This window comes from Oncorhynchus nerka, linkage group LG20 (genome assembly GCF_034236695.1).
Source record: "Oncorhynchus nerka isolate Pitt River linkage group LG20, Oner_Uvic_2.0, whole genome shotgun sequence".
Lineage (NCBI taxonomy): Eukaryota > Metazoa > Chordata > Actinopteri > Salmoniformes > Salmonidae > Oncorhynchus > Oncorhynchus nerka.
The window spans coordinates 47,688,259-47,714,730 of NC_088415.1; the positions used below are offsets into that span (position 1 = coordinate 47,688,259).

General features: G+C 42.2%; 1 protein-coding gene across 3 annotated transcripts in view; it reads left to right on the forward strand.

The window, feature by feature from the left end:
- The first annotated feature begins 7,619 nt into the window (after positions 1-7,619).
- LOC115102593 (DENN domain-containing protein 2D-like) overlaps positions 7,620-26,472 on the forward strand; it is a 50,871-nt gene continuing 32,018 nt past the window's right edge. Inside the window, exon 1 of one of the 3 annotated variants that reach the window (XM_029622701.2) lies at positions 7,620-7,723. In XM_029622701.2, the coding sequence (XP_029478561.1) occupies positions 7,705-7,723 (19 nt within the window). In that variant the 5' untranslated portion in view covers positions 7,620-7,704. Of the gene's footprint in view, positions 7,724-20,251; positions 21,194-26,472 lie in introns of those variants that run through there. The other 2 variants (XM_029622699.2, XM_029622700.2) reach the window with 2 other exon arrangements.

The following is a 26,472-nucleotide window of genomic DNA, read 5'->3' on the forward strand; positions in this document are numbered from 1 at the left end:
ACAGTACACTGTCTGCGAGGAAGAGTGAGCAGATAGCCAGCGTCGTTTGAGAGATATGTCACTGGTGAAGAAATGCACATGACAAAAACAAAACGATGCCTTCATACAAACATTGGTTGCTTTATTGCACAAGGTCGATGGTTATGAGAATACACAAAACAAAGTGATTTGACAGCATTCAACCTTCCGATTGACTAGTAACAGACTGACATTGACACCTGTGTGTTGTGCCTCCTGAAGGATTCCTCACTTATAAATAATATAACTTAAGAGGAACTCATTTTCAGTACCTAGAAATAACTTGTGTAGAATCGTGCAACAAACATCTTTGTTGAAAATAAATCATCTTCAACCCTCCAAAATAAAATAAAATAATCCAAATAATTTAACTACTTTGTTTCTCCAAAATAATTACTCCAACTCTAACTAATTTACAAACAATTTTCTTAAAATTCAATAGTGAGGCAAGTTTGATCAAACAAACACTGCATCAGTTATAATCAAATGAAAAGTCCTTCTGGACGTTCTGATAAAATAATCACAATCTATAAGTTATTTCTAACATATGAAATATTTTCACCCATCACAAGATCATGCATCACAGGTCTTGGGAGATAAAGTGCGGACAGGTGTATGGGATTTCTACCTTTAAAAAAATAGACGTTTACCAGTTACAGTATGGATGTTCTAGCAGCGTTTAGGAATGAAAGTGTGTGGAGTAATCGTCCATGACATTCAACACATCTGTGAGGGCCCTTTTTACCCCACTTTGGAGACGTTTAGCTTGGGGAATGCAGGGTGTTGAGGGCAGCCTCCTTCTCTGTTGTGCTCTGAAATGGTTGATCCTCTCCTCGCCGACTGCTCAAAGTCAAAGCCATGATACTGTCTGGGGGTCTTTGATATCGATTATTGGGTCTCGTCAGTCAAAGGCTTATCTACCTCTTGGGTCACCAACTCAATATCATCAGCATACATTCATCTCCACCTAGCCTTTATTTACATCACACAATGAAAAAATAGCTTGTCAATTTAAAAAATAATTTCTTTGCAAAGTTTATATGATAATGTATTTTCTGGTCAATTAACAATGCAGTGCCAAGGAGATTCATAGCAAACTCATACAAATCTGTTATTGGCATGTTATGGCACAGCTGAGACGATAGTACCCACCTGTTCTGTGTTATGAGCTTCTTCCACCGAGTGACCCTGTTCGTCAGCTCAAGGTCCCCCGAGGAGGTCAGGCTTAACTTCCGCAGCAATTCCCTCTCCAGCAATGTTGGAGGCTCATTGGAAGAAGGCTTGGGAGATGCAGGGAAGGACTGCGGAGGTAAGGAACAAGGGGGTGAGGAAGAAGTCAAAAGACAGAAATTCAACTTATATAGAACCAGGTGTACAGAAAATATTCTCTACACCTGGTTCTCACACAGATTGGTCTTTGAATGATGCTTCAGACTAGTTTCAAGCTACTTGATCATGTTGCTATCACAGACGGTTTCAAGTCTCATATTTATAAACAGGCACTTCTTAACCAAGGGTTTTGCAAATGTAACCTCAGTAGGGTAGAGAGAGGAAAAAGGGGGGAAGAGGTATTTATGACTGTCATAAACCTACCCCCCAGGCCAACGTCATGACAGTGTCGAGTTCAATTTTGCACTACGCAGCATTACCTGTGGTACTTAGCTTAGGAGATATCTTTATTCACTATGCAAAGCACAGAAAAATGGATATTGGTAAATACATTTAAAGTGTAAGGTATATACCGGATAGGTGTAAAAACGAGACTAGAGAGAGAACAAAAAAAATGGACAAATCACTACATGTGTATTGCACAGTCTGGAGGATTAGAGCGAGTCAACTGTGTATTCAGGTTTTTTATGCAGCCCTTGGATAATTTTTGCAATAGCAGATTTCTTCAGCATTATCTCAATTTGTGTAAGAGGCACATTTCAAATACTTATGCATCTCACAATTTCCTGTTAATAAACATCATATGACAGGAAGGGAGGGGAAATGTTTGACCTACTTGACACGGTGCAGGTGCTATCAAACTAACACAATTTCACTTTTACTTCCTGTGGCTAGTGGTAACAGCACAACCACTGCATTTGGAGACTTCCTCTTATTATAAAGATATGAAAACATCCAACTTACTCATCTTATTTGAGTACATTTTGGCATTACAGTAGTACATTATCACTAGCTTTTATTCAAGCAGATAATAGCATTTGTGCTTCAGGTGGTTCTGAGACAAGGCAGTGCTAGTGTTTCAGTGCCCTCCACAGGTGAATTGTTAGTTCAACTGAGTTGGCTTGCCGCACATTTGTAGAAAATAAATGTCTGTAATTAACTACTAAAAATAAATAATTAAAGAATACTGATAGATAAAATTAAGAAACATGACTTAACCTGGCGTTAAATGTGAGTTGTTCTGATGTTTCTTCTTTCTTAGTGTTTGTTTCGTAACATTACACAAAAACGAGCTGCAGCATACGGGAAGACCAAAATGTGTCAGGTTTGTTTAGATATGCTTTCAAACCTAAATCGACAGTCAGATTACCAGTAACCTGCATTACTCAGGAGCTGAGATAATATTGCAAGTAGAGTTAACACCAAAGCAGCCATATTTTCTTTGTGTTATAATTATGGCTAGGGGTTCCGCTAGCGGCACCCCTCGACAACATTCCTCTGAAAAGGCAGTGCGCGATTTTTTTTTCTGAAATATGTCACTTTCACACATTAACAAGTGCAATACACCAAATGAAAGAAACTTCTTGTTAATCTACCCATCGTGTCCAATTTCAAAATGGCTTTACAGCGAAAGCACAACCTATGGTTATGTTAGGTCAGAGCCAAGTCACAAAAACACACACAGACATTTTTCTAGCCAAAGAGAGGAGTCACAAAAAGCAGAAATATAGATCAAATTCATCACTAACCTTTGATGATCTTCATCAGATGACACTCATAGGACATCATGTTACACAATACATATGTTTTGCAGAGAGCCACATCAATTTACCGAAATACTCATAATAAGCATTGATAAAAGATACAAGTGTTATTCACAGAATTAAAGATAGACTTCTCCTTAATGCAACCGCTGTGTGAGATTTCAAAAAAGCTTTACGGAAAAAGCACACCATGCAATAATCTGAGTACGGCGCTCAACATTAGTTAGAAATAGCATTATAAATATTCACTTACCTTTGATGAACTTCATCAGAATACACTCCCAGGAATCCCAGTTCCACAATAAATGTTTGATTTGTTCGATAATGTTAATAATTTATGTTCAAATTCCTCCTTGTTGTTAGCGCGTTCAGCCCAGTAATCCATCTTCATGAGGCGTGAGCATTAGGTCCAGACGAAAAGTCAAAAAGTTCTGTTACAGTCCGTAGAAACATGTCAAACGATGTTTAGAATCAATCTTTAGGATGTTTTTAACATAAATCTTCAATAATGTTCCAACCGGAGAATTCCTTTGTCTTTAGAAAAGCAATGGAATGCGAGCTACCTCTCACGTGAACGAGCGTCACGAGTTTGTGGCTCTCTGCCAGGCCACTGACTCAAAGAGCCCTTATGAGCCCCCCCCCTTTACAGTAGGAGCCTCAAACAATTTCTAAAGACTGTTGACATCTAGTGGAAGCTTTAGGAAGTGTAATTTGACCCCATAGACACTTCGATAGGCCAAGCTTTGAAAAACTACAAACCTCAGATTTCCCACTTCCTGGTTGGATTTCTCTCAGGTTTTCGCCTGCAATATGAGGTGTTATACTCACAAACATAATTCAAACAGTTTTAGGAACTTCAGTGTTTTCTTTCCAAATCTACTAATAATATGCATATATTAGTAACTGGGACTGAGTAGCAGGCAGTTTACTCTGGGCACGCTTTTCATCCAAAATGCTGCCCCCTATCCCAAACCTGTTAAGTCGACCCCCTACTTTTTCGAACATTCTGTTAAAAATCGCGCAACATTTCAGCGTCCTGCTACTCATGCCAGGAATATAGTATATGCATATGATTAGTATGTGTGGATAGAAAACACTCTGACGTTTCTAAAACTGGTTAAGTCACGGCTGTGACTATAACAGAGCCTGCGTTTAATCGAAAAGCGCAAGAAAAACTGATCACTGAAAACTGGAAAAAGTATCAATGCGCCACTTGCATGTATTGTTGATGGGAAACCAAATTACATGGGGCTGAGATTGCAAGTCCTACAGCTTCCACACGATGTCGCCAGTCTTGTCATTTGCCTGGCCTTTGTTTCTTGGTCAAACGAGCGAGAGAGAGTCCATTTCTTCCGGTCTTTGACAGGATGTTTTGGATGAGAAATTTCTGAACATGATTTCAAGACGTGGAGCTATTGAATACACATCGCCCCGTGATCAATTTGATAGATTATTAACGTTTACTAATACCTAAAGTTGCATTACAAAATTATTTCGAAGTGTTTTGTGAAAGTTTATCGTCGACTTTTTTAATTTTAAAAAATTACGTTGCGTTTTAAAACGCTGTTTTTTCCTTGATCACACAGTCTTCATAGATCGATATTTAGGGTATATATGGACCGATTTAATCGAAAAAAAGACCCAATAGTGATGTTTATGGGACATCTAGGAGTGCCAACAAAGAAGATCGTCAAAGGTAATGAATGTTTTATATTTTATTTCTGCGTTTTGTGTAGCGCCAGCTATGCTAATTATTTTGTTTACGTCCCCTTCGGGTATTTCGGGGTGTTGCATGCTATCAGATAATAGCTTCTCATGCTTTCGCCGAAAAGCATTTTAAAAATCTGACTTGCTGGCTGGATTGTGAGTGTAGCTTTAATTCAGTACCCTGCATGTGTGTTTTAATGAACGTTTGAGTTTTAACGAGTGCTATTAGCATTTAGCGTAGCTCATTTGCATTTCCAGATGTCTAGATGGGACGCATGCGTGCCGGGTCGACGTAAGAGGTTAAAACCTTTTAGGACTAGGCGTCCCTCTAGCGGGACAACTTCTGGTGAAACTGGAGGGAACGCAATTCGAATAAATAATCATAAAAATTATGGATATTAAACATTTAGGTACATGCAAGTGTCTTATATCGGTTGAAAGCTTAAATTCTTGTTAATCTAACTGTCCGATTTACAGTAGGTATTACAGCAAAAACATGCCATGCGATTGTTTGAGGACGGCGCCCCACAACAAAATATTTTTCCACCTGCACAGGTTTCATAAATTCACAAATAGCGATTAATTTTCACCTACTTTTTGAAAATCTTCCTCTGATTTGTCATCCAAAGGGTACCAGCTATAACATGTAGTGTCATTTTGTTAGATAAAATCCTTCTTTATATCCCAAAAAGTCAGTTTAGTTGAAGTCATCGATTTGACTGTTATTTGTTAGTTTTTGAAGTTAGAAGCCTGAAACCTTGAGCATAGACTGCTGACACCCTGTGGAAGCCATAGGAATTGCATTCAGGGACCTTATTTTCAGTATGACCTTATACCTGCCATTGTAAGAGGATGGTCTCTCTGGTTTTTCTCCTACCATATCTATTGTGTTATATTATCCTACATTATTTTAACATTGCTACAAACTGCAAAGTGTTTTTTTCAATGGTACCAATTATATGCATATCCTGGCTTCTGGGCCTGAGCAACAGGCAGTTTACTTTGGGCACGTCATTCAGGCGGAAATTGAGAAAAAAGGAGCCCTAAAGGACCGGATCCTTTTTTCAATTTCCGCCTGAAATGACATACCCAAATCGAACTGCCTGTAGCTCAGGACCAGAAGCAAGGATATGCATATTTTTGATACTATTTGAAAGGAAACACTTTGAAGTTTGTGGAAATGTGATATTAATGTAGGAGAATAAAACACATTCGATCTGGTGAAAGATAAAACAAACATGCGTTTTCAAAACATTTTTTGCATCGTCTTTGAAGAGAAAGGACAGACAGTGATGTAGGATTCTAGGTGTAATTTAGATGTTGTCCACAAGACAGCAGTGTGTATGCGCAAAGTTTCAGAATTACATCACTGCATAATATTTTGTATCAAGTCTGTCAGGTCTAGACCCAAGCCTCCCCCTGTACCCGGACTTTGAACTATTCCCCTCTGGGCGCAGGTATAGGGCACCCCTCAGCAGGAAAAACAGAACTAGACAATCATTTGTGCCAGGTGTGTTATCCCTCCTAAATAGCTCAGGCTAATGTTCCTATCGATTCAGTAAGGCCAGCCTTTAAAAAAATGTGTTTAATGTATTGGTATGTAACTGTTATTAAAGTTGTGTTGTCAATTTTGTTTTATATTTAAATGTCACTTTAAATGTGTACATGACACCGCAACAAAATCTCCCCATGGGGACAATAAAGTCAGTAAGTAAGTAAGTTGTCCTTCACGAGTTTGCCCAAATGTGCCGAATTGCTCAATTGATAAACTTTCAAGTACATAACTATAAAGATACAAAAATGCTATGGTAATAAAAAATGTAAGTTTCCACACTCCCAGGAATGTCATACATAATGGATCATTAGATTCCCTACAGAAAAGACACTAACCTTCACACATTTGGATGGCCGGGCGGGGTGGGTGTGGACCAGAGACAGCAGTGGGGTCAAACTGTAGAACCAGTTGCCGTGATAGTGCACAACAGAACACTATCCTCAAACAATAGCATAGAATTGTAATGTAATAGCTACTGTAAATTGGACACTGCAGTTAGATTAACAATCATTTAAGCTTTCTGCCCATATAAGTCTATAAGTCTAGTCATATGTCTATGTCCCGGGAAGTTGGCTGTTAACAATGTCATTCTAGTCACATTATCGCATATTGAGCAATAACTAACCCGATTTCGGGACACCAATCCAGTAGAAGTTAACACCAACATTGGGAGTTATTTTACACCACTGAGTGTTCATTTCACTCTGACTCCTGAAATCAATCAACACTGGTCAATTTGCTGTGTACAAGCTTAATGTTGATTTGTTTGACTGAGGTACATTCCTTTGAATTGTTCAGTAGAAAATGGTATTACAACTGGAAAAACCCTCATTAACTTAATGTTTCAATTCGAATACTGAAATCCATTCCAAAAACAAATTGCGTTGGAATTGACCTAATCTTCCGTGGACAGATTCTCATGGACAGGTGAAACCAGAATCTGTCAAGACTCACATAAAATGATGTGATTATGAGCAGCAGTAGTTCCTGGTTTGGGGTTTGTCGTTGATTATTTGGACAAATCAGGATTTGGTGAGGTGATTTTCAAGCCTGTGTGAGGATGATAAACAGTTTCCACTAGATTCCACAGCCACAATGTAAAATTGATATCAAGTAGTAGTGACACAAGACTGAATTTGGTGCTTGAGGTCGAAAGGTGAAGCTGTTAGGACATTTAGGGCCGATTTCCGGGACTAAGATTAAGTTTAGTCCTGGCACTTTCAAGTTAACTTTTAAACTCTGCTTGGTATCATATCCTGTAAACAACACAGATGTCTGCTTTGGATTTCTGTTTATGACGCATGACTCCAAGCACATCATATTGTTAGGCAAATCAAAAGGGTGTGCCCACAGTTTAAATATAGAGTTTCAAAGTCTACATTAGAGCAAACAATAACTGATAGCTTGAAGGAGAGACAATACATTGTGAGGGAGTCTGAAATATGAGCCTCACTACTGGGTTATGAGATTCAAACCACACTACTGAACAAGATGGACACTACACTCACAGGTAATGAAAATATCTTCACAGAAGTGATCACTGTAAATAATCTTCAAAAGTAGTTGAAGGTCAGATGTTGACATGTCACTGCTTCCAATTAATTGTATTTCTTTAAAAAAAGAAATTCTCAACTACTTATCCACATCTCTTCCAGACAAATAGAGCTAGGATGGCGGGAGAAGCAGAGAAACTGGAGCTTTTCCTCTTGTCGATCCCAGTGTGAGCATCCTTGTCATCCCTTATTATTTGGGATTAACAAATGAATGAGGTCATTTATTTGGAATTGACTCAGAAGAAATACATCGGTCTTGACCTAGTGCCATAGACACCAAAATTGTTATTCTCCTAGCCAAATTGATAAATATCGTCATTATTGCTACCCATTTTTCTAAAATGTTGATTAAACCTTCCTTCAGTTCACATACAGAAGTAAGGTGTAATCTTGATGCTTAATCTCAAGCGAAGGTAAACGGATGGCGAAGGAGGCTGGATTTAGGTTTGGGGGGGGTGCAGTCCTACTCGTCGGTGCGTGAGGCCTCAAGCGTGAGTGGCTCTCATCTAAACATCTACGATCTCCCTCTCCCCTTCTGTCTGAACCTGAATAGTTGTATACCGACCATGCAAGTAAAGCATGAATTGAAAAAATCTTCAAAGCATTCCAGAGGAGAGGGAGGAGGTTGATGCTCTTGTGACAGGTGCCTCAGGAGGACCCACCGCTCTGGTCCAGCTGAGGCTGGTGGCAGACTGGTTAAAGAGTAAACAAACCAAACAATTCATCGCTCAACCTCATGAATGCCACGATGCATCACTTTACAGTGCAGTCAGAAAGTATTCAGAACCCTTGACTTTCCACATTGTTACAGCCTTATTCTAAAATTGATAAAATATTTGTTTTGTTTCTCATCTACACACACACACACACACAATACCCCATAATGACAAAGAGAAAAACGGTTTATAAAATGTGCAAAAAAAAAATGGGGTACGACAGTAGTCAATAGTATTCAGACCCTTTGCTTTGAGACTCGAAATTGAGCTCAGGTGTGTCCTGTTTCCATTTATCATCCTTGAGATGTTCCTATTACTTGATTGGAGTCCACCTGTGGTAAATTCAATTGATTGAACATTATTTGGAAAGGCACACACCTGTCTATATAAGGTCCCATAGTTGACAGTGCATGTCAGAGCAAAAACCAAGCCATTAGGTCTAAAGAATTTTCCATAAAGCTCCAAGACATGATTGTGTCGAAGCACAAATATGGGGAAGGGTACCAAAAAATGTCTGCAGCATTGAAGGTTCCCAAGAACACAGTTGCCTCTAGTGAATCAACAATGTCATTTTTTTGGCCAATACCTTATATTTTCCATGCCAAATAAAACGATCCCGATACCCGGTATTTAAATTTTGGCGGACTTAAGCATTTTAGTACAGTTAAATAGTTAACACACACACAGCGGATTAAGGCACTGCATCTCAGTGCATGAAGCGTCACTACAGTCCCTGGGTCGAATCCATGCTGCCATGCATGCATCCATGCACATCCGGCCATAAACGGGAGTCCATAGGGCGGCACACAATTGGCCCTGAGTCGTCCGACTTTTTGACAGGGAAGGCCGTCATTATAAATAAGAATTTATTCTTAATCTGACTTGCCTGGTTAAATAAAGTTCACACCAACCAAAAATATACTTGTTGGCATTTACGCATGTCCCCATTACCAGCAAAACATAATCAAAACCTATTTCTTTCACTTACTTTGTGCTGTTTTGTTGTTCAGTCGTTTTATTCTCAACCAGGATTTCTATGGAACGCTGTTTGGGTCTTTTCGTGTCAAATACACACGTCAAATAGTGTTATTTGACGTGTGTATTTTTTGACACGCAAAGACCCAAATAAGCTTGACCAATCAGGACCTGAATATGACTGCACAATAATTTAATGCATTCAAACATCTTTTACATAGTTCTTACACATTGATTACACTATCACTCATATGTCACAATGATTCATCGATACGTCTGCTATGATGCTGGTAAAGTTGTCTCGCGCACCTACAGTGCTGGTCATCTCATGGATGCAAACAGTGTTCTTCCCCAAAAACATAGCAAAATGACAATCTGTTTCAGTAGCTATAGTTAGCTAGCTATATAACTAGGTATCATAAAATAACCCTAATTTATAAGACATTTCTTATTTGATTAATGGTGGTCAGACCCATCTATGTTTTAGCTAGCCACAATAGTGGATAGTATGTAATTGACAGTGATGCAAATAGTAAACTTGTCATCATTTAATAGATCATGCTAAACGAGGTTGGAATGTTGTTACATAAAATGAACAAAAGACAATGATTTGTTAATTTGACAAAAATCTGTTGAAATCACACTGGATGTATTAGACTTTAGAATTGCATTGGGGACATCCTTATTTCACTGCACAGCCTTACCTATGGATTGTGGTTCAATGACATGGGGTATCAGTCTACTCAGTGACAACTAGAGAACATTCGCATCGTAGCTCTTAATGAGGGACTCTGAAACTGAATTGAACACTATTCCTGAGGAAAAACAATACTGCGTGGACGTTTGAGGCTGATAACGTTGGGAAAATTGTTTTCAGGCTGGTTGTATTGGTGCTTTAGCTGAGTACCTAGCTAGCTAGCTTGCTACCCCAGAAGTTGCAGTCAAACAAATAATGCTTTATTACCAACGCAGTATTGTAAACACATTGTTCGTGGCCAGTGTTTGCAGACTTTTTTTGTACAGCTTTGACAGTGCTACTGATAGTAGTGGTGGCGCTTGGCTTACACATGCATATTCAGAACACACATTCTGTAATAGAACTGTTATTTGACGTGTCAAATAGTGTTATTGTCATTTGATGGTTCTTTTTAGACACGCAAAGACCGAAACGGCATTCCAAAGTATGTTGTAAAGCTAATAGCAGTAACGCTATTACTGTGTAACTCCGGTAGGGCAACATCAGAAAAATAGCGCACTTGGTAGTGTGTACCAGTGCTCGACCAGTCGCGAAAGCCAACATCACCCACGACAGAGAACGGTTGATTGTCAAGGGCAATGAATTCCATTATCTTGGTGTTAATGGATTTTGCCTTGGAGCTGTCTCGCTGAAATTCTTACTTTCAAATGACTGCTCGACTCGTTGACTGCTCGATCCACACAGCAGACATTGTGGGCTAGGTTAGGAATGCTGTGTTGCACGTGTAGAGCAACATTACGTCATGTACGTCAGCTTTGACATCGGTGATAAACTAGACATCGGGCCAATACCGATGTTGGCATTTTTAGCTAATATCGGCCGATTAAGATATGTTCACCGATATATCAGGCATGCCTAGTTGCCGCAATCATTCTTAAATGGAAGAAGTTTGGAACCACCACCACTCTTCATAGAGCTATCAGCCCGGTCAAATTTAGCAAACGAGGGAGAAGGGCCTTGGTCAGGAAGGTAACCAAGAACCCGATGGTCACTCTGACAGAGCTCATCTATGGAGATGGGAGAACCTTCCAGAAGGACAACTATCTCTGCAGCACTCAACCAATCAGCCCCTTATGGTAGAATGGCCAAACAGAAGCCACTCCTCAGTAAAAGGAACATGACAGCCCACTTGAACTTTTCCAAAAGGCACCTAAAGGACTCTCAGACCATGAGAAACAAGATCTTCTGGTCTGATGAAACTTTGATTGAACTCTTTGGCCTGAATGCCAATCGTCATGTCTGGAGGAAACCTGGAACCATCCCTACGGTGAAGCATGGCGGTGACAGCATCATCCTGTGGGGATCTTTTTCAGGGGCAGGGACTGGGAGACTAGCCAGGATCGAGGAAAAGATGAACAGAGCAAAGTACAGAAAGATCTTGATGAAAACCAGCTCCAGAGTGCTCAGGACCTCATACTGGTATGAAGATTCATCTTCCAACAGGACAACGACCCTAAGCACACAGCCAAGAAAAGGCAGGAGTGGCTTCCGGACTAGTCTCTGAATGTCCTTGAGTGGTCCAGCCAGAACCCGACTTGAACCCGAACTAACATCTCTGGAGAGACCTGAAAAACGCTCCCCATCCAACCTAACAGAATTTGTGGGGATCTGCAGTGAAGAATGGGAGAAACTCCCCAAATACAGGTGTACCAAGCTTGTAGCATCATACCCAAGAAGACTCGATGCTGTAATCGCTGCCAAAGGTGCTTCAAAGTACTGAGTAAAAGGGTCTGAATACCTTTGTAAATGCAATATTTAAAGAAAATATTTGAAATTTGCAACAACAATTTTAAAAAAATCCATCTTAGAATAAGGCTGTATTGTAACAAGCTGTGGAAAATGTCAAGGGGTCTGAACTTTACGAATGCACTGTATGATGATTAATGTCAAATCACTGATCTGTGCCAAATGTGTGTATAGAATAAGTCTATAGGACAAAAGCATATAGGATAGCATTTAATGGTGAAAACCATCATTATGGAACTGTTAGTGGCAATTGATAATGCTAGTTGGTAACATGAGCTTAGTGAACTCGTACATTTACTGAACAAAAACAACTCAACAATTTCAAAGATTATATGAACTGTCAATTGAAATGAATGAATTAGGCCCTAATCTATGGATTTCAAATGACTGGAAATACAGATATGCATCTGTTGGTCACAGATACCTTAAAAATAGGGGCGTAGATTAGAAAACAAGTCAGTATGTGGTCTGACCACTATTTGCCTCATGCAGTGCGAGATCTCCTTTGCATAGAGTTGGCTGTTGATTGTTATTGTAAGGGGTGCGTAACTGGTGGCAGGGAAGTCAGACGCAGGAGAGCAGAACTAGGTAATAGCCGGAGCAGTTTAATTGCAGTTTAATTGCAAAACCAACAGCATAAAGAAATAACCAACATGGGTACAAAACCCGATGCGCACCAGTAAACATGTGCACAAGCACTTAAAACAAACAGTACCACACAAAGACATGGGGGGAACAGAGGGTTAAATACACAACACGTAATGAGGGAATGAAAACCAGGTGTGTAGGAAAACAAGACAAAACAAATGGAAAATTAAGTGGATTGACGATGGCTAGAAGACCGGTGACGCCGACCGCCGAACGCCGCCCAAACAAGGAGAGGAACCGACTTCAGTGGAATGGTGAAATGGTGGCCCACTCCTCTCCAATGGCTGTGCAAAGTCGTTGGATATTGGTGGGAACTGGAACACGCTGTCGTACCCCTCAATCCAGACCATCCCAAACATGCTCAATGGGTGACATGTCTGAGTATGCAGGCCATGGAACAACTGGGACATTGTCAGCTTCCAGGAATTGTGTACAGGTCCTTGCAACATGGGACAGTGCATCATCTTGCTAAAACATGAGGCAATGGCGGGATGAATGGCAGAGCAATGGGCCTCAAGATCTCGTCACATAACCTGTGAATTCAAATTTGCCATTGATAGAATGTAATTGTGTTCATTGTCCGTGGTTTATGGCTGCCCATACTAAACTCAGCAAAAAAAGAAACATCCTCACTGTCAACTGCGTTAATTTTCAGCAAACTTAACATGTGTAAATATATGTATGAACATAAAAAGATTAAACTAAAACAAACTCAACAAGTTCCACAGACATGTGACTAACAAAAATTGAATAATGTGTCCCTGAACAAAGGGGGGGGGGGGTCAAAATCAAAAGTAAGTCAGTATCTGTTGTGGCCACCAGCTGCATTAAATACTGCAGTGCATCTCCTCCTCATGGACTACACCTGATTTGCCAGTTCTTGCTGTGAGATGTTACCCCAGTCTTCCACCATGGCACCTGCAAATTCCTAGACATTTCTGGTGGGAATGGCCTTAGCCCTCACCCTCCGACCAACAGGTCCCAGACATGCTCAATGGAATTGAGATCCGGGCTCTTCACTGGCCATGGCAGAACACTGACAATCCTGTTTGCAGGAAATCACGCCACAGATCAGTATCAGTAAGCAGTATGGCTGGTGGCATTGTCATGCTAAAGAGTCATGTCAGGATGAGACTGCAGGATGGGTATTACATGAGGGAGAAGGATGTCTTCCCTGTAACGCACAGCGTTAAAACTGCCTGCAATAGTAACAAGCTCAGTCCGATGATGCTGTGACACACCGCCCCAGACCATGACGGACCCTCCACCTCCAAGTTGATCCCGCTCCAGAGTACAGGCCTCGGTGTAACGCTCAGTCCTTCGACTATAAACGCGATTCCGACCATCACCGCTGGTGATACAAAACCGTGACTCGTCAGTGAAGAGCACTTTTTTACCAGTCCTGTCTGGTAACAGCGACGGTGGATTTGTGCCCATAGGCGACGTTGTTGCCGGTGATGTCTAGTGAGGACCTGCCTTACAACAGGCTTACAAGCCCTCAGTCCAGCCTCTCTCAGCCTATTGTGGACAGTCTGAGCACTGATGGAGGGATTGTGCATTCCTGGTGTAACTCGAGCAGTTGTTGCCATCCTGTACATGTCCCGCAGTTGTGATGTTCGTTTGTACAGATTCTGTGCAGGTGTTACACGTGGTCTGCCACTGCGAGGACGGTCAGCTGTCCGTCCTGTCTCCCTGAAGCGTCTCACAGTACGGACATTGCAATTTATCGCCCTGGTCACATCTGCAGTCCTAATGCCTCCTTGCAGCATGCCTAAGGCACGTTCCCGCAGATGAGCAGGGATCCTGGGCAACTTTATTTTGGTGTTTTTTAGAGTCCGTAGATAGGCCTCTTTAGTGTCCTAAGTTTTAATAACTGTGACCTTAATTTCCTACCGTCTGTAAGCAGTTAGTCTTTTAAAATATATATATTTTAAATGTCACCTTTATTTAACCAGGCCAGTTGAGAACAAGTTCTCATTTACAACTGAGAGCTGGCCAAGATAAAGGAAAGCAGTGCGACAAAAACAGAGTTACACATGGGATAAACAAACATACAGTCAATAACACAATAGGAAAATGTATACACGGTGTGCAAATGTAGAGTAGGGAGGTAAGGCAATAAATAGGCCATAGTGGCAAAATAATTACAATTTAGCATTTACACTGGAGTGATAGATGTGCAGATGAGGATGTGCAAGTAGATACTGGGGTGCAGAAGAGCAAAAATAAATAATTGGTGGAATGAGGAAGTTGAGTGGGCTATTTACAGATGGGCTGTGTGCAGTGATCAGTAAGCTGCTCTGACAGCTGATGCTTAAAGTTAGTGAGGGAGATATGGGTCTCCAGCTTTAGTGATTTTTGCAATTAGTTCCAGTCATTGGCAGCAGAGAACTGGAAGGAAAGGCGGCCAAATGAGATGTTGGCTTTGGGGATTACCAGTGAAATATACCTGCTAGAGTGCGTGCTATGGGTGGGTGTTGCTATGGTGACCAGTGAGCTGAGATAATGCGGGCTTTACCTAGCAAAGACTTATAGATGACCTGGAGCTTGTGAGTTTGGCGACAAATGTGAAGCGAGGGCCAGCCAATGAGAGCACACAGGTCACAGTGGTGGGTAGTATATGGGGCTTTGATGACAAAACGGATGGCACTGTGAGACTACATCCAATTTGCTGAGTAAGGTGTTGGAGGATATTTTGTAAATGACATCGCCGAAGTCAAGGATCGGTAGGATAGTCAGTTTTACGAGGCTTTGTTGTGAAATAAGAAGCCGATTCTAGATGTAATTTTGGTTTGGAGATGCTTAATGTGAGTCTGGAAGGAGAGTTTACAGTCTAACCAGACACCTAGGTATTTATAGTTGTCCACATATTCTAAGTCAGAACCATCCAGAGTGGTGATGCTAGTCCGGCGGGTGCGGGCAGCGATCGGTTGAAAAGCATGCATTTAGTTTTACTAGCATTTCATTTAAGAGCAGTTGGAGGACACCGGAGTGTTGTATGGCATTGAAGCTCGTCCGGAGGTTTGTTAACACAGTGTCCAAAGAAGGGTCAGAAGTATACAGAATGGTGTCGTCTGCGTAGAGGTGGATCAGAGAATCACCAGCAGCAAGAGCGACATCAATGATATACAGTGCCTTGCGAAAGTATTCGGCCCCCTTGAACTTTGCGACCTTTTGCCAGATTTCAGGCTTCAAACATAAAGATATAAAACTGTATTTTTTGTGAAGAATCAACAACAAGTGGGACACAATCATGAAGTGGAACGACATTTATTGGATATTTCAAACTTTTTTAACAAATCAAAAACTGAAAAATTGGGCGTGCAAAATTATTCAGCCCCTTTACTTTCAGTGCAGCAAAAGACCTAAATGACTAATGATGATAAATACAATCCACCTGTGTGTAATCAAGTCTCCGTATAAATGCACCTGCACTGTGATAGTCTCAGAGGTCCGTTAAAAGCGCAGAGAGCATCATGAAGAACAAGGAACACACCAGGCAGGTCCGAGATACTGTTGTGAAGAAGTTTAAAGCCGGATTTGGATACAAAAAGATTTCCCAAGCTTTAAACATCCCAAGGAGCACTGTGCAAGCGATAATATTGAAACGGAAGGAGTATCAGACCACTGCAAATCTACCAAGACCTGGCCGTTCCTCTAAACTTTCAGCTCATACAAGGAGAAAACTGATCAGAGATGCAGCCAAGAGGCCCATGATCACTCTGGATGAACTGCAGAGATCTACAGCTGAGGTGGGAGACTCTGTCCATAGGACAACAATCAGTCGTATATTGCACAAATCTGGCCTTTATGGAAGAGTGGCAAGAAGAAAGCCATTTCTTAAAGATATCCATAAAAAGTGTCGTTTAAAGTTTGCCACAAGCCCCCTGGGAGACACACCAAACATGTGGAAGAAGGTGCTCTGGTCAGATGAAACCAAAATTGAACTTTTTGGCAACAATGCAAAACGTTATGTTTGGCGTAAAAGCAACACAGCTCATCACCCTGAACACACCATCCCCACTGTCAAACATGGTGGTGGCAGCATCATGGTTTGGGCCTGCTTTTCTTCAGCAGGGACATGGAAGATGGTTAGAATTGATGGGAAGATGGATGGAGCCAAATACAGGACCATTCTGGAAGAAACCCTGATGGAGTCTGCAAAAGACCTGAGACTGGGACGGAGATTTGTCTTCCAACAAGACAATGATCCAAAACATAAAGCAAAATCTACAATGGAATGGTTCAAAAATAAACATATCCAGGTGTTAGAATGGCCAAGTCAAAGTCCAGACCTGAATCCAATCGAGAATCTGTGGAAAGAACTGAAAACTGCTGTTCACAAATGCTCTCCATCCAACCTCACTGAGCTCGAGCTGTTTTGCAAGGAGGAATGGGAAAAAATTTCAGTCTCTCGATGTGTAAAACTGATAGAGACATACCCCAAGCGACTTACAGCTGTAATCGCAGCAAAAGGTGGCGCTACAAAGTATTAACTTAAGGGGGCTGAATCATTTTGCACGCCCAATTTTTCAGTTTTTGATTTGTTAAAAAAGTTTGAAATATCCAATAAATGTCGTTCCACTTCATGATTGTGTCCCACTTGTTGTTGATTCTTCACAAAAAAATACAGTTTTACATCTTTATGTTTGAAGCCTGAAATGTGGCAAAAGGTCGCAAAGTTCAAGGGGGCCGAATACTTTCGCAAGGCACTGACAGAGAAAAGAGTCAGCCTGAGAATTGAACCCTGTGGCACCCCAGAGGTCCGGACGCCCCAGAGGCCCTCTGAGTTGACACACTGAACTCTGAGAAGTAGTTGGTGAACCAGGCGAGGCAGCCATTTGAGAAACCAAGATTGGCTGTTGAGTCTGCCGATAAAGAATGTGGTGATTGACAGAGTCAAAAGCCTTGGCCAGGTCGAAGGATACGGCTGCACAGTACTGTCTTTTATCGATGGCGGTTATGATACCGTTTAGTACCTTGGGCGGGCCTGAGGTCCATCCATAACCAGCTCTGAAACCAGATTGTATAGCGGAGAAGGTACGATGGGATTCCAAATGGTCAGTGATCTGTTTATTAACTTGTCTTTCAAAGGCTTTAGAAAGGCAGGGCAGTATGGATATAGGTCCTGTAACAGTTTGGGTATAGAGTGTCTCCCCCTTTGAAGAGGGGGATGACCACGGCAGCTTTACAATCTTCAGGGATCTCAGACGATACGAGAGAGGTTGCACAGGCTAGTAATAGGGGTTGCAACAATTGGAGGATAATTTTAGAAAGAGAAGGTCCAGATTGTCTAGACCAGCTGATTTGTAGGGGTCCAGATTTTGCAGCTCTTTCAGAACATCAGCTATCTGGATTTGGGTGATGGAGAAGCAGGGGGGCTTGGGCAAGTTGCTGCGGGGGGTGCAGATCTGTTGGCCGGGGTAGGGGTAGCTAGGTGGAAAGCAAGGTCAGCCATAGAAAAATGCTTCTTGAAATTCTCAATTATCATGGATTTATCAGTGGTGACAGTGTTTCCTAGCTTCAGTGCAGTGGGCAGCTGGGAGGAGGTGCTCTTACTCTCCATGGACTTTAGTGTCCCAGAACTTTTTGGAGTTAGTGCTACAGGATGCAAATTTCTGTTTGAAGAAGCTAGCCTTTGCTTTTCTAACTGCCTGTGTATATTGGTTCCTAACCTCCCTGAAAAGTTACATATTGTGGGGGCTATTCGATGCTAATGCAAAACACCACAGGATGTTTTGTGCTGATCAAGGGCAGTCAAGTCTGGAGTGAAGCAAGGGCTATATCTGTTCTTAGTTCTACATTTTTTGAATGAGGCATGCTTATTTAAGAGGTTGAGGAAAACGCTTTTAAAGAATAACCAGTTGGTTGAAGACAGCAAAGGTGTATTTAGAGGGCAGGTTGGTCAGGATAAAATCTATGAGGGTGCCCGTGTTTATGGATTTGGGGTTGTACCTGGCAGGTTCCTTGATAATTTGTGTGAGATTGAGGGCATCTAGCTTAGATTGTAGGACAGCTGGGGTGTTAAGCACATCCCAGTTTAGGTCACCTAACAGTACGAACTCTGAAGATAATGGGGGGCATCAATTTGCATATGGAGTCCAGGGCACACCTGGGGGCTGAGGGGGGTCTATAGCAAGCGGTAACACTGAGACTTATTTCCCGGAAAGGTGGATTTTTAGAAGTAGAAGCTCGAACTGTTTGGGCACAGACCTGGATACAGAACTCTGCAGGCTCTCTCTACAGTAGATATAACTGCCAAAGAGGGCGGGGTTGTCATCTTGGCGGAAAATATTGTAGTTGGGGATGGAAATTTCTGAATTTTGTGGCCTTCCTAAGCCAAGATTCAGACACGGCTAGGACATCAGGGTTGGTGGAGTGAGCTAAAGCAGTGAATAAAACATTCTTAGGGAGGAGGATTCTGATGTTAACATGCATGAAACCAATGCTTTTACGGTTACAGAAGTCAAAAAATGATAGCGCCTGGGAAATAGGTGTGGTACTGGGGTCTACAGGACCTGGATTAACCTCTACATCACCAGAGGAACAGAGGAGTAGGATAAGGGTATGGCTAAAGGCTATAAGAACTGGTCGTCTAGCGCGTTGGGAACAGAATTAAAAGGATCAGATTTCTGGGCGTGGTAGAACAGAGTCAGGGTATAATGTACAGACAAGGGTATGGTGGGTTGTGAGTACAGTGGAGGTAAACCTAGGCGTTGAGTGACGATGTTTTGTCTCTGGTGGGACCAGTTAAGCAAGGTGAGGTCTCTGCATGTGTGGGAGGTGGGACAAAAGAGCTAAGGCACGGTGGGCAAGGTGAGTGGGACTTAGGGTTCTACAGTGAAATAAAACAATATGGACTAGCTGAAATAGCAGTAGACACGTCATATTAGTGAGTGAGGCATAAAGCAGTCACAGGTGTTGATCAGGAGAGCTAAGACAACGGGTAAATGGCGATGAATGGGCAGAGCGGGTCAGTTAGGTACATAGAGGACCTGAGTTCGAGGCTGGGGCTGACAGATAAACAAAATGAGGTACCGTGTTATTGAAACAGTCCAGGGGCCATCAGCTGTGTAGCCGGGTGATCATAGGGTCCAAAGAATAGCAATAGGTGAGTCAGGGAGCCGTTCAGTAGTCAGTATTACGCTAGGTGAGTGGGAGACACGGCGCTTAGAAAGCTAGCAGGCCAGGGCAAGAAGATGGGTCTTCAGCAGGCATCGCAACAGAAAAGCCCGCTGTGACCACATTGGGCGACCACGTCGGCAGACCAGTCATGATGGATCGGCGGGGCTCCGTATGGACAATAAAGAGTCCAGGCCAATTGGCAAAAGAGGTATTGTAGCCCTAGAATTAGCTGGAATATGGGCCTAGCTCGTGGCTAGCTCAAGGTGGTCTTAACGACCAGTCCACCGGTGCATGTTCATTAATTTTTTATGGTTCATTGAACAAGCATGGGAAACAGTGTTTAAACCCTTTACAATTAAGATCTGTGAAGTTATTTGGATTTTTACAAATTATCTTATTAAAGACAAGGTCCTGAAAAAGGGGCGTTTCTTATTTTGCTGAGTTTATAACCCCACTGTCACCATGGGCCACTCTGTTCACAACATTGACATCAGCAAACCGCTCTCCCATACAACGCTTACACGTGGTCTGAGGTTGTGAGGCTGGTTGGATGTACTGCCAAATTCTCTAAAACGACATTGGTCTCCAAGGGCATAGAAAGGAACAAATTCTCTGCCAACAGCTCTGGTGGACATTCCTACATTCCTGCCAATTGCATGCTCATTAACTTGAAACACGGCATTGTATTGTGTGACAAAACTGCACATTTTTGAGTGGCCTTGTGTTATGCTCACGCTGTTTAAATCAGCTTCTTGACATGCCACACCTGTCAGGTGGATGGATAATCTTGGCAAAGTGGAAATGCTCACCAACATGGATGTAAGCACATTTGTGCACCAAATCTGAAAGAAATATGCTTTTTGTGCATATGGAACATTTCTGGGATCTGTCACTTTACATGTTGCGTTTATTTGGTCAGTATTGTAAAGGCTAATTAATAGTTATGAGCTGTCCTACATAACTGCACTGAAAACAAAAAAGGATATCTAAGAAAAGTTTTAAAACGATTTATTAGGGATGAAATATGTTTGCCTGATATGTTTGTCGCCTATCCTATGGCAATTTTATTTGATTGTCATCTTAACTCACCAGATGAAATTAGCTGTAATTATAGTTATCAAAGGAATAGTTATGCATTGGTAGCGTAATTGTATCGGATGAAGCACATCCACGTGAGACACTGACAATTGATCGAACCATAAACTCCGCGCACTGTACAGTTTGGTGCGTTCATCTCGCCAAATCCCAGAGAAGCCAACCCGTGAACATTGAGTTACTTGTGCGACTATTCTCCTTTGTGCTGCCATGATGAATGTGGTTGATACATATTAATTTGAGAAACGACAAGCAGTCCAGGGAGATAAGACGCTCAACGTTGATACCTGTGAGAGCTATGAGTGGAGAGGTATCGAGAAGGATTCGAAAAAGACATGGATTAAAAAACTTCAAGCAGAGATGGAGTGAGTAGATGACATGAATTTATAGCCTAAGAAGTTAAACATGTTCGCATTGAGAATGAATGACTGATTGTATGACAAGGTTTGTAAAAATGTAAGTGTACATTTACTGAAAAAGTGGCTTCAATCAAGTCACTACTCGCATTCCGACGGTGCCAACAGCAGGCAGGTTTCCATTGACCAGTTTATTCGACAAAAGCAACGTCGCAACAAAAAAAATATATTTGCGCCTTGTGTAATGGAAACCGCAGATGAGACATTTTCTTAAGATTGACAACAATTGTATATCCGTTAGATTTATCTTCTCTAACTTGTCTTTGCGACAAAAATGGAAACGTTTATTTTTATTTTTATTGAACCTTTATTGAACTAATAATTTACGGTACACGGGGATGGTGATGTCAACTTAACTATGAATCGCCACTCCACCCACATGTAGAACTAATTCGAAATGTCTGCCTGCTAAATGTATTTCAACTATAAAAATGATTATTTGCAGGATCCTTGTCCTGATATTTAACAATGGCGGAATTACTTTGCTTGTGTGATTGGTTGGAAGCAAGTTTCACCATCTAATTATTTCAGGTCTACAGGAGTGCAAGTTTCATAATGGCACAGCCCGTGGCGATATGTTGGCACATGGGAATTAGAATGTCAAATGTTAGAATTGACTAACATTTGATCCATGAAGGCTTTTGAGGGCTACCTGATATATAGGTGGGAGGGCATGCAGGCCTGTCTTCAGTGTATTAATGCGCAATTTACCTAAATAGGTAATGGAAACGCTTCAACCACATTTACATTTTGACACTAGGTTTTCTGAAAGTGTTTATTTCCTACGACCTCGTTCCATCCACCGTTTTTACATGAGTAAAGTCATACCAGGAAACTGGACGATTCGCTACAATTTTACAAATGCAGACAATTTCTTCAACATGGTGGAATCTTTGTTGGTTAAATTGCTAGAAATGGCAGTGAAAACGCCTTTATGTGCAAATATTGATATAATAACTATCATATTGAAGTAAACGTGGAGTCACGCTGTTGATTCTTTTGATGGTAGGAAGTGGAGATGAAATACGACCAAAGGAATGGAGACACCTGCTTGTCGAACATCATTCACTGATGTTGGGCGATTAGGCCTGTCACGGTGGGTGTTCCAATTCATCCCAAAGGTGTTCAATGGGGTTGAAGTCAGGGCTCTGTGCAGGCCAGTCAAGTTCTTTCACGCCGTTCGACAAACCATTTCAGTATGGACCTCGCTTTGTGCATGGGGGCATTGTCATTCTGAAACAGGAAAGGGCCTTCTCCAAACAGTTGCCACAAAGTTGTAAGCACAGAATCTTCTAGAATGTCATTGTATGATGTAGCACTGGAACTAAGGGCCTAGCCTGAACCATGAAAACAGCCCCAGATCATTATTCATACTCCAAACTTTAGTTGGCACCATGCAGTCGGGCAGGTAGCTTTCTCCTAGCATCCACCAAACCCATATTTATCCATTGGACTGACAGATTGTGAAGCATGATTCATCATATCGGGGGTTCCCGAGTTGCACAGCAGTCTAAGGCACTGCATCTTTGTGCAAGAGGCATCACTACAGTCCCTGGTTCGAATCCAGGCTGTTTCACATCCGACCATGATTGGAAGTCCCATAGGGCGGCCGGTGTCATCCGGGTTCGGCTGGGGTAGGCCGTCATTGTAAATAAGAATTTGTTCTTAACCTTTTACATTTACATTTACATTTAAGTCATTTAGCAGACGCTCTTATCCAGAGCGACTTACAAATTGGTGCGTTCACCTTAAGACATCCAGTGGAACAGCCACTTTACAATAGTGCATCTAAATCTTTTAAGGGGGTGAGAAGGATTACTTTATCCTATCCTAGGTATTCCTGAAAGAGGTGGGGTTTCAGGTGTCTCCGGAAGGTGGTGATTGACTCCGCTGTCCTGGCGTCGTGAGGGAGTTTGTTCCACCATTGGGGGGCCAGAGCAGCGAACAGTTTTGACTGGGCTGTGCGGGAACTGTACTTCCTCAGTGGTAGGGAGGCGAGCAGGCCAGAGGTGGATGAACGCAGTGCCCTTGTTTGGGTGTAGGGCCTGATCAGAGCCTGGAGGTACTGAGGTGCCGTTCCCCTCACAGCTCCGTAGGCAAGCACCATGGTCTTGTAGCGGATGCGAGCTTCAACTGGAAGCCAGTGGAGAGAGCGGAGGAGCGGGGTGACGTGAGAGAACTTGGGAAGGTTGAACACCAGACGGGCTGCGGCGTTCTGGATGAGTTGTAGGGGTTTAATGGCACAGGCAGGGAGCCCAGCCAACAGCGAGTTGCAGTAATCCAGACGGGAGATGACAAGTGCCTGGATTAGGACCTGCGCCGCTTCCTGTGTGAGGCAGGGTCGTACTCTGCGGATGTTGTAGAGCATGAACCTACAAGAACGGGCCACCGCCTTGATGTTAGTTGAGAACGACAGGGTGTTGTCCAGGATCACGCCAAGGTTCTTAGCGCTCTGGGAGGAGGACACAATGGAGTTGTCAACCGTGATGGCGAGATCATGGAACGGGCAGTCCTTCCCGGGAGGAAGAGCAGCTCCGTCTTGCCGAGGTTCAGCTTGAGGTGGTGATCCGTCATCCACACTGATATGTCTGCCAGACATGCAGAGATGCGATTCGCCACCTGGTCATCAGAAGGGGAAAGGAGAAGATTAATTGTGTGTCGTCTGCATAGCAATGATAGGAGAGACCATGTGAGGTTATGACAGAGCCAAGTGACTTGGTGTATAGCGAGAATAGGAGAGGGCCTAGAACAGAGCCCTGGGGGACGCCAGTGGTGAGAGCGCGTGGTGAGGAGACAGATTCTCGCCATGCCACCTGGTAGGAGCGACCTGTCAGGTAGGACGCAATCCAAGCGTGGGCCGCGCCGGAGATGCCCAACTCGGAGAGGGTGGAGAGGAGGATCTGATGGTTCACAGTATCGAAGGCAGCCGATAGGTCTAGAAGGATGAGACAAGGCAAGTCAGTTAAATAAAATCATTCCAGAGAATGCGTTTCCACTGCTCCAGAGTTTAAGGCAGCGAGCTTTACGCCACCCCAGCTGACGCTTGGCATTGCGCATGGTGATCTTAAGCTTGTGTGTGGCTGCCTGGCCATGGAAACCCATTTCATGAAGCTCCCAACGAACAGTTCTTATGCTGACGTTGCAACCGAGGACAGACTATTTTTACTTGCTTCAGCACTCGGCGGTTCCGCTCAAATCAAATTTGATTTGTCACACACATGGTTAGCAGATGTTAATGCAAGTGTAGCGAAATGCTTGTGCTTCTAGTTCCGACAATGCAGTAATAACCAATGAGTAATCTAACCTAACAATTCCACAACTACTACCTTATACACACTTGTATCCGAAATAGCCGAATCCATTTCCTTCCGTTCACCAGTCCATTTTGAACGTGTTAAAACTGTCGTCATTTGACAAGGAATTTAGCTCGTGTATCCCATCAGGTAGATGCAGAAGTAAATGCCTATAAAAGCGTATGTGCACTCTGCATGCGTGTGTGGAGGGAGTGGTCTGAACGCAATTAAGTAAGACATGAAGGGGAAAGGAAATGTAGGGAGCAGAACTGTGATGCTCGGTTTCTTTTTTGTTGTGTCCCAAATGGAACAGTGGAGTCAAGACATCAATTACAAACAAATGGTTTTACAGTATTTGAACAAAATGTGATCTCTGGTTAAAGAGAATTTTGACGTCCTTCTCGATTACTCATGCCCATCCCTAGTGGGGGAGCATTCTTGACAAACACGGGATACTTGAGAGTGAATCCCAGCAGCGTTGCCTTTCACACACTTAAACCAGTGCACCAGGCACCTACTACTTTTCAAAGGCACTTCATATTTTGCCTTGCCCCCCAGAATGGCACATACAATGTCTCGAGGCTTAAAGTCTTTAACCTGTCTTTTCCACTGAAAGTGATTTTACAGGTTACATCAATAATGGATCATAGCATTCACCTGCTCAGTCTCATGGAAAGAGCAGGTGTTCCTGTTTTGTACACTCGGTGTATGTATTTACATGTATGCTATGTGAATTTAGGCTTGTAAATAATTATTAGGATTTTGCACATTTTGCATACTTGTGCATCAAACAAACGAGCAACCGTCAAAAAAATTAGCCCTTTAATTTGAGCTTTTTGTGTTCAACTTATGTTCAAAGTTTTGGGCTTCAGAACATGTTCACTCTTGATGTATTTGATCTACAAAGGCTGTAACAAGTTCCTGTTATAGTCTGTTACCATCAAATCATAGCAGTTATGGGCCTAGGACCTAACATACAGTGCCTTCAGAAAGTATTCAAACCCCTTGACTTTTCACATTTTGATGTTTTACAGCCTTAACCTCTTGAAGCTAGGGGTCACTATTTTTAGGTTAGGAAAATTAACGTTCCCAAAGTAAACGGCCTATTTCTCAGGACCAGATGCTAGAATATGCATATCATTGACAGATTAGGATAGAAAACACTAAAGTTTTCAAAACTGTCAAAATATGGTCTGTGAGTATAACAGAACTGATATTGCAGAGGAAACCCTGAGAAAAATCAAACCAGGAAGTGGTTTTGAAAACTCCATGTTCCATAGCCTCCCATTGCTCCATTTAAAGGGACATCAAACAGATTTCTTTTCCTATCGCTTCCTCAAGGTGTCAACAATCTTCAGACATAGTTTCAGGCTTTTATTTTGAAAAATGATCCAGAAAGATAACATCGCGTCAGGTGGTCACATGAGTTTTGCTCGAGCAACAGAGTTCGGGCAGCCATTTCCTTTCTTCTCCTACTGAACAAGACCATTGCGGTTGATATATTACTGATTATATATTTTAAAAACAACCTTAGGATTGATTATAAAAATCGTTTGACATGTTTCTGTGGACATTACGGATATTATTTGGAATTTTAGTCTGCGTTGTCGTGACCACCTCTTTCCTGTGGATTTCTGAACATAAAGCGCCAAACAAATGGAGGTATTTTGGATATAAAAATAATCTTAATGGAACAAAAGGAACATTTAATGTGTAGCTGGGAGTCTCGTGAGTGAAAACATTCGAAGATCATCAAAGGTAAACGATTAATTTGATTGCTTTTCTGATTTTCGTGACCAATCTACCTGATGCTAAGTGTACTTAATGTTTTGTCATGCGATCGATAAACTTACACAAACGCTTGGATTGCTTTCGCTGTAAAGCATCATTTCAAAATCTGAGACGACAGGTGGATTAAAAGGCTAAACTGTGTTT